The 9,188-nt window shown below is 37.6% G+C and overlaps 1 protein-coding gene across 2 annotated transcripts; it reads right to left on the reverse strand.

Moving 5' to 3' along the window:
* Positions 1–3,386: 3,386 nt before the first annotated feature.
* LOC105694929 lies at positions 3,387–6,596 on the reverse strand. Of its 2 annotated transcripts, none has more exons than XM_012416083.1 (3): positions 6,564–6,596; positions 4,718–5,364; positions 3,387–4,018 (listed from the first exon to the last, which is right to left on the reverse strand). In XM_012416083.1, exons 2-3 carry the CDS (start codon positions 5,359–5,361, stop codon positions 3,691–3,693), a joined length of 972 nt encoding a protein of 323 aa, XP_012271506.1. In that variant the 5' UTR covers positions 5,362–5,364; positions 6,564–6,596; the 3' UTR covers positions 3,387–3,690. The 2 variants fall into 2 exon arrangements, with proteins under 2 accessions (XP_012271506.1, XP_012271497.1); XM_012416074.1 differs by having other exon boundaries at positions 6,502–6,580.
* Between the last annotated feature and the right edge of the window lie 2,592 nt (positions 6,597–9,188).

Raw genomic sequence — 9,188 nt, forward strand, 5'->3', positions numbered from 1 at the left:
CTATTTTCGGTTCATTCTTCTGCGTGATATATTGGTCGCTGATATAAAGGGATTTTGAGGAAAATTTGAGATATTAGATTCATTTTCCTACGAGATATATTGACCGTTGATATAAGGGTATTTTAAGGAAAATTTTACATGGTAGATTCAACGAAATATTGATCGTTGATATAGAGGGATTTTAAGGAAAACTTTAGATGGTAGATTCAACGAGATATATTGATCGTTGATATAAAGGGATTTTAAGGAAAATTTAAATGGTAGACTCAACGAAATATTGATCGTTGATATAAAGGGATTTTAAGGAAAATTTTAGATGGTAGATTCAACGAGATATATTGATCGTTGATATAAAGGGATTTTAAGGAAACTTTTAGATGTTAGATTTAACGAAATATATTGATCGTTGATATAAGGGTATTTTAAGGAAAATTTTACATGGTAGATTCAACGAAATATTGATCGTTGATATAGAGGGATTTTAAGGAAAATTTTAGATGGTAGATTCAACGACATATATTGATCGTTGATATAAAAGGATTTTAAGGAAACTGTTAGATGTTAGATTTAACGAAATATATTGATCGTTGATATAAAGGGATTTTAAGGAAAATTTAAATGCTAGATTCAACGAAATATTAATCGTTGATATAAAGGGATTTTAAGGAAAATTTTAGAATGTAGATTTAACGAGCTATATTTATTATTGATATAAAAGGATTTTAAAGAAAATTTGAGATGCTAGATTTAACGAGATATATTGATTATTGATATAAAAGGATTTTCAGGAAACTTTGAGATGTTAGATTCATTCTTCTACGAGATATATTCATCATTGATATAAAGGGATTTTAACTGAAATGGAACACTTCCCATTGTATAATTCTCAACGTAAACTGTAAAATACTTTAACATAAATATAAATGTCGGTAACGTGACGCTCCAGCTTATGGTTGATTATCCAAAATGGCGTTACCGCTAAAAAGAGTATAGATGAATTTCGTTTTATCGACATCGATTAAATTTCTCAGCGTCTTTCATATCACCTTAAGGACCTCCAGGTCCTTTTCGAGGGGGAAGATGGGGTTATGGATCTCGTCATCTCCTCTAAGCGATGAAATCGCTTTTCATCTTACACGCAGACTGCTGAATTCATTCCGTCTGATAAGGGCGAGCGAACGGAAAGAAAATTGCATGCGTGGCGAAATTCATCGGGAAATATACAACGCACGTAATATTCGTCTAAATCGATACCTTCGAGGTATCGATGCACTTCTACGTCTTCTCGTTATGTGCTCGAAAGATTGAGAACGTCTTATGCCGCCATTATGACATTATGCAGTTACGCTAATACGCAGTCACGTAATCGTTGCCTTTCCGCGTTGTTTCCTTATTAATTTTAATAATCGATAGGACTTGAAGATAACATTTCATTCTGGAAAGAATGGATTGATGTTGCCATTTTGTCAATTTCTCCCTCAATGAAAGGTTCAGGTTATGATAACGCTTAATTAAAGGATTTGAAATCATTATCAATGAGAAAGTCTGATTAGTATTGTTGGATTAATTACTGTTGGATTGTCGAAAAAGTCATGACGCATTTTTCTATAACTGCGTAATCGTCGCCGTTCCGCATTGTCTCCTTATTAATTTTAATAATCGATAGGACTTGAAAGAGTGGAGTGATAATATTTCTTTCTGGTAAAAATAGATCGATGTTGCCATTTTGTCGATTTCATCCTTAATGAAAGGTTTAGGTTATAACGCCTGATTAAAGGATTTGTAATCATTATCAATGAAAAAGTCTGATTAATATGATATCGAGAAATTCCTATTTGAACGGGATAAAGACAAAAAAAGTGTCTTATGTGCTTCTGTTCTAAAACGAAGGTAACCCGAGGTCTCGGAGAGGAAATGTAGTTGAAACTAAAATCACAGATGGCGCAGGGTGGCACTTCCAGTCAATTACGGTATCGAAAACCATGAATCCTGAGGATTCCTCGAGTTTTACTTCGATTATTTGTAATTATTGTACGAAAACAATATATGTATTGTGCAATTTAGTACAATACCCGATATAATTCAACACAGCTATCAATATAAAAACAAACGTCGGCAACGTAGGTATTTAGAAAAATATTCTTTATCGACGTCGATCAAGTACCTCGACGTGTTTCACTTCACCTTAAGCTAGCTGAAATTCCATTTTGTTTTATCTAAGGACTTTTTTTCTCAGTGTTTGACATGACATTTTCCAGGTAACTAATATCCACGTTCGTCGCCGCAAATAGAGTATAAACCTTCTCGACGTTCGGTATACGTCTAGGATAGGTTTTAAGGTTAAAACACAATGAAAATATACGACCACCCGAGCGAGGCATCCTTAATCGTCTTCCTTTTTCGTATATACGCCTTGGAAATCCTTTTCGGCCTTTCCTACCCCAAGGATCGTGAAATATCGTCCCCTTGCGAGTTCCATTTTCGCTGACGGATTGCGAATCGTTAGTGACGACGATTTATCTTTCATAGAAACGTATAATAATTAATCCCGCGAAATTGCGAATTCCTTTTACCATATTTTTTTATTGGATTTCTGTACAAATTCGAGACGTACCGATGCTAGTTTCTGGCCTTAAGGCCAGGTGATATGTATAGTAGATATATATTATATGTTATAATATAGTAGATATTATATATATAGTAGATATCTACAATATGGTCTATAGATATTCATACGTATTTGTAAAAAAAAATAAATTTCTAACACTTTTTAAGCAGATTCTTATTTGAAAACTTGTTCAATACAGCTACGCAGACAAATCCTGCTGTTTTTGAAAATTGAAAAATTTTTTGCCATTGTCGGGATTTGAACAAGGGACTCACGGGTAGGAATAAAAAATGTTAATAATGATACTACCAAATCATATGAAGGAATAAATATTTTTCGAACTTATAAAGACCGCTCCGGTACTTCTCGATCGGTTCTAATGATACTTATTGCATCTTGTTCTAAACTTATTCTTAAAAAGAACTCGAGTGATTATAAAATTAAGTCATTTAAAAAATTGTAATAGTGTGTTATACAATCATCTTTTTATTTAAAAGTGTATAATACATGTATACCGATTCACTTTTAAGATACTAAACTCATTATTTTAGTATAACTTTATATATTAAAAGTGCATGAATTTTATGAATATTATTTAAAGATATATCATTAAAAGGTGCGCAATTTTTTACAGTGTAACTACATTTTTATAAATCTGTGAAGCCTGAATATAAACTATCAATTTAACGTTTTCAAGCAGTTTAGATTTTTATACAGATTATTTATATTTCTATGATATAGGTACTGAAATATAGGCGTGAAAAAGAATTACGTTTGGTCCAATATCGCCTGCACGGTCAGACGAATTTCGCCCATATGTCGAATTGGCTCCGTGTGCAAAGGGTTAAGGGTATTGGATCGAACTGTCACAATCTGCCTGACCTATCCAACTGTATGAACTGTTAAGGTGAAGTGAAACTCCCCTCAAATCAGTCGATCTGAATAAGACACTTTTTTTTTAATCCTTTGGCTACTAAGAGCGCCTAAGGGCGCGCGACGTTTGGTCGAATATCGCCTGCACGGTCAGACGAATTTCGCCCATATGTCCGAATGGCTCCGTGTACAAATTGTTAATCTTCATATTAGCCGGCGAATTCGCAGGATTTTAGGTGGACAAATTTTCTGGAGGGCTCGAAAAGCGCATCACACCCGTAGCTCTTGTAAGGACATTCCTCCATCCTGTAGTTGCAGCGTTCTTCGTGGGTCTCCTTTTTGCCGAATTTTGGTCTCACTCTGCACCCTCTATCGGCCCACCTACATTCCACCTGTTCATCAGGGTCGCGATAAGACTCCTCCCCCCCACTCTCGTTCTCCTCGTCAGACTGATAGTACTTGCTGTAGTTGCACTTCATCTCGTGGGTGGACTTCCTTCTTCTGGGCATCCTGACGGCACATCCGTGTCTCCTGAACCTACAGGTAGAGATAAACCGATACAGGTAAATCGGAAGTGAATAGTAACTGTGATTTTAATTGTTTTTATTAGGAATAAACATTGTAAATGGTTAAAATTTGTTCAGTTACGAATAACCACTATCAGTGACGAAAATTTAATTTTGATTACCAGTGTCCAATAAACTCGGTAGAGTTTCGCACCAAGCACATGTACAATCGCAATTAATTTCAGATGTCGAAAATGACTTATTTTAATTCTTTTGGTTACGAATAACCATTGTAAATGATTAAAATTTGTGCTGTTACGAATAACCACTTTACGTGATTAAAACTGATATGATTACGAGTACCCATTGTGACTGATTACAATTTTTCTGGTTACGAATAACCACTATCAGGGACGGAAATTTAATTTTGATTCCCAGTAACAAATATAAATGACTGGAATATTCTTGGTTACCAGCGACCATTATCGATGACCCGCTTTTATTATGGTCACCGATAACCATTATCGGCGGCAAACATTTCATACAAATACATATTTGAGATCTGTGGACAAGTTCTTCTTTACCGACAGAGAACATTTCGCCCCTTTAAAAGCAGTTCCACGACTCTAGGGAGCCCTTTCGACGATGGTACGAAACATCTCCTCGCTCATCTCCGATGCAAGTAACGACTGAAAATGTCAACAGTTTAGTGACATCGTTTTACCCCTACCTGCAGGACACGAGTTGGTCTCCATCCCCATACTCCTCGTCGGAGTCACCTGACTGCTTGCACCTGTCCTTATAAATGCAGATTCGCTCATGGGAGCCGATCTTCCAGCTGGGCATCCTGACGTTGCATCCCACGTTTCTGTACCTACAGGAAGGCAGGTCCTCGTCAACGCGAAGACTGACTTCCTGGTCCTCTTCAGGGGGTGGTCGACATGGGCACCTGGCCTCGTGTAGCTCCTGCAGGTACCTGGGCACGTTGATTCTGCAGCCTAGGTGAGCGTACCTGCAGGTGAGGAGCTCCTGGTCTGGGGAAGGACTTGGAGGTTCCCAAGCAACCCTTTCCTGGTGCAGAAAGGATCCTTCCGGAGGAGGTGCACTTGGTGCATCGTAGGGGGGCACCATGGGATGTGGCATGCAGTGCATCGCAGGTGGACCTTGATGGGGGGACAATTCTGGGGGTGGGATTTCTACGTCCAGGGGGGATCGACAGATCGGGCAGGAGTGGTAATATGGCTTGCATCGGCGACATATCACGTGGCTGTTGCTGCACATGTACTTGGTGCCGAACTCCATCTCCATCGTGCAGATCGGGCACACGTTCTCTTTCCTGAAGACCCCGTCCAGGGGCGGGTACAGGTGCGCCATGGCCTGGAGAAGTGGGAAAAAGTTATCTTTGGAATTGTTATTTGGGGAATTTTTTAGGGTTGAAAATGGTCATGAAATTCATGCACTTTTGGTACCGTGAGGAAGAGAGGCAGAAAGAGAGGCACATTTATTTTGGGAATTTTTTAATACGGCGCGTGGACTGTTGAAAATGGTAATGAAATTCATGCACTTTTGGTACCGGGAGGAAGAAAGGCAGAAAGAGAGGCACATTTATTTTGAGAATTTTTTAATAAGGCGTGTGGACTGTTGAAAATGTTCATGACATTCATGCACTTTTGGTACCGTGAGGAAGAGGGGCAGAAAGAGAGGCAGATTTATTTTGAGAATTTTTTAATAAGGCGCGTGGACTGTTGAAAATGTTCATGACATTCATGCACTTTTGGTACCGTGAGGAAGAGGGGCAGAAAGAGAGGCAGATTTATTTTGAGAATTTTTTAATAAGGCGCGTGGACTGTTGAAAATGTTCATGACATTCATGCACTTTTGGTACCGTGAGGAAGAGGGGCAGAAAGAGAGGCAGATTTATTTTGAGAATTTTTTAATAAGGCGTGTGGACTGTTGAAAATGTTCATGAAATTCATGCACTTTTCGTACCGTGAAGAAGAGGAGCAGAAATATTGGCAACTTATTATGGGAATTTTTTAATAACTCGGGTAGGCTGTTAAAAAAGTACATTTTGTTAACAGTGTAACATATGGAGCTGTCGTTATCGCTGATATAACGAGTCGCGTGATATAAGCGAAACCGTATGACCATCAATTGCGTAATTAGCGAGGCAGGTGTGCATTACACGGACTAAGAAGCAGTTACAATGAAATTATTAATTTTAAGGGTCTTGGAGCGATATGAATGGTGCTAATTACGATCCCGATGTATGCGCGTTTATTTTTAATTGAATGTTTTTCTTTCTTAATTAATATAAATAATTTCGCACTTGCACATATTTGGATTAAAGATTCAGGCAGGTGTGAATTACATGGACTAAAAAGCAATTACAATGAAATTATTAATTTTATGTGTGTTGGGGCGAAATGAATGGTGCTAATTACGATCCCGATGTATGCGTGTTTTTTTTAATTGAATATTTTTCTTTCTTAATTAATATAAATAATTTCGTACTTGCACTTATTCGAGTTAAAGATTTTCTTCTTTATGAGATTTTGCTCTTCAGTTGTACTCACTTGAAGGATAAAAAACGTTTCGTGCAAGATTGCTTCGCTGGTATTCACAGACCGATGACGACCCCACCCATCAGCGCGTTATCAGTTGATAACGCCTCTAATCTGATGATATACCGGCTGTGATAAGAGCGATTTCAATCGTGGAACAAGGAAACCGAGAAATAATTTCGTTTTTGTTCTACTCCATGCAAGTACAAATTGTAAAGATAAAAAATGGTTAGCACTGCTTCGAGAAGTGAGTACTAAAAAGTGGGGTTAGGTTGCGTAAATAGAAGTATTAATTAAAAATTATGTTTTACATTTTTAAAGACACTGATTATTGTGGAAGATTCTAATTTATGCTTTTATTTAGGAAAAAAATTACGACGTAGCATAAAATTCAATTAAAATTGTAAAAAACTGACAAATTTTAATTTTGATAAGAATTCATTTTTGGAACCCAGCTTCAAATTGTGTCTGTTTTTCTTTATACAAATATTAACTGACGATCAAAGTAAAAAAGTGTAACGTTTACGCAGCTTCAAGAAGTGAAATCTAAAAAGTAGGGTTAGGTTGTCCAAATAAGAGTATATATACAAAATTATGTTTTTCATATTTAAAGCCACTAACTTTCATAAATTCATCGTGGAAGATTCTAACTTATGTTCTTAATTAGGAATGAAAATTACGACGTAACATAGAACTGAATCTAAATTGTAAAAAACAGTTGAGTCAGATTGGAAAATATGGAAAATACTTTCACCAACGATTGCAAGAGATCGCTGGATTGTCCCTTAGCTAACACGTGTCTTGTGAGCAAAATTTTAGTTGCAGCTAAACGTCACAGATGGCGCCGCTGGTCCATTAGGATATAAGGAATCATGAATTCACGGGATTTCGGCAGTTTTACGTCGATCTCTTTATCCTTACTTTACGGAAATGACATATGGAACGCTTCAGTTCGTATAATTCTCAACTTAGACTGTAAAAGACTTCAACATAAATATAAATGTCGGTAATGGACGCGTCAGCTTATGTTACTACTTGAGTATCCAAAATGGCGTTACCGCTAAAAAGGGTATAAATTAATTTCATTTTATCGACGTGGATTCAATTTCTCAGGGCCTTTCATATCACCTTAACGTCTACGTCGGTACAGAGATCGAGATTCAACACTTTCATTCATCAGGCTCACTTTTCGTACCGACCATCGGGTATAATCAGTGAAATTACATATGGGTCATTAAACTTGTAACAGATCCGACTCGTGTCTCATCCTTGACAGCCGACACTGGCCCCTCGTTCTGGTATCGGATGTCGGATTGTTGACAAATATCCCTTTTTAATAACTCCCCAAATCAGTCCAGTCAGCCGTCGAGAGTCCATTAACACGAGGCAAAATTGGTGGGATTAAGGTGAAGTGAAACACGTCGAGGAACTTGATCGACGTCGGTAAAAAAGATTTTTCTAAATACCTAAGTTGTCCACGTACGTTTTTATATTGACAGCTGTGTCGAACTATATTGGGTATTGTACCAAATTGCATAACACATATATTGTTTTCGTACAATAATTACGAAGAAATCGAAGTAAAACTCCAGAAATCCTCTGAATTCATGGTTTTCGATGCCGTAATTGACTGGAAGTGCCACCCTGCGCCATCTGTGATTTTAGTTTCAACTACATTTTCTCTCCGAGACCTCGGGTTACTTTCGTTTTAGCATAGAAGCGCAGAAGACACTTTTTTTGCCTTTACCCCGTTCAAATGCGAGTTTTTCAAATCCTAGAGTGTTCTAAATTGTCGTACAATTGTCCTGACACTTTTGTTCTTCATATTAGAGCTTCAATAATTGTATATCGATCGAAATATGAGAGCCCGACGCTATATTGGTTCTGGCTTGGGCTAAGTTAAACGATTTTGTTCGAAAATCCAAATATTGAAAGTCTCAGGACAATTATTAGGTGCTCACGAGTCACGTGTCAAAGTTTCAGACGGTTCGGTTCAATACTCTTTAAAAAAAGTGTTTTATTTCTTGCCAACGTTCGTTTTTATATTGACAACTGTGTCAAACTATATTGGGTATTATACTAAAAAAAAAAAGTCTTTTGCGGAGGCCATAAGATAGGTCCCGCCACGCATGAAATTTCAATTTTTTATTATTTGTGTATAGAGATTTGGAAAGTGTCGTGTAAAAAATGAAATTTCCAGGGTGTCAGAACCTTCCTAATGGCCTCCATATTCACGTTGTGAAGTTTAAAACGATTCTATACACCCACTTCAGAGAAAAGTTTCATGAACAGTAGACCCCTCGGATGTCATTTTCACATCCCATTAAGTTAATAATAATCTTGATATAATGAACAAAAGGAAAGTGCGCTTCTCGTCGAAAACTGAGGTGGACATTTTGCTGGTAGAAAGGGGGAATTGCGCGAGAAGAGCGGCGGCGAAAAGTGCGGATATTAAAATCAATTTGTTTCCCCGAGACCGCGCCGGCCATGTTTCTCGGCGGCATTTACATAAATGACTTATGAACAGTGGATATTACACGAGGGCGGCCTCTCGGATATCTTTGATGTGACATTCGCGCAGGGATTTACACGGGGGAGCGTCGTTATGCGTGGAATATCACGAGGATATCCGATTTT

This window comes from Orussus abietinus, unplaced genomic scaffold (genome assembly GCF_000612105.2).
Source record: "Orussus abietinus isolate OABI.00-Male unplaced genomic scaffold, Oabi_2.0 scaffold128, whole genome shotgun sequence".
NCBI lineage: Eukaryota > Metazoa > Arthropoda > Insecta > Hymenoptera > Orussidae > Orussus > Orussus abietinus.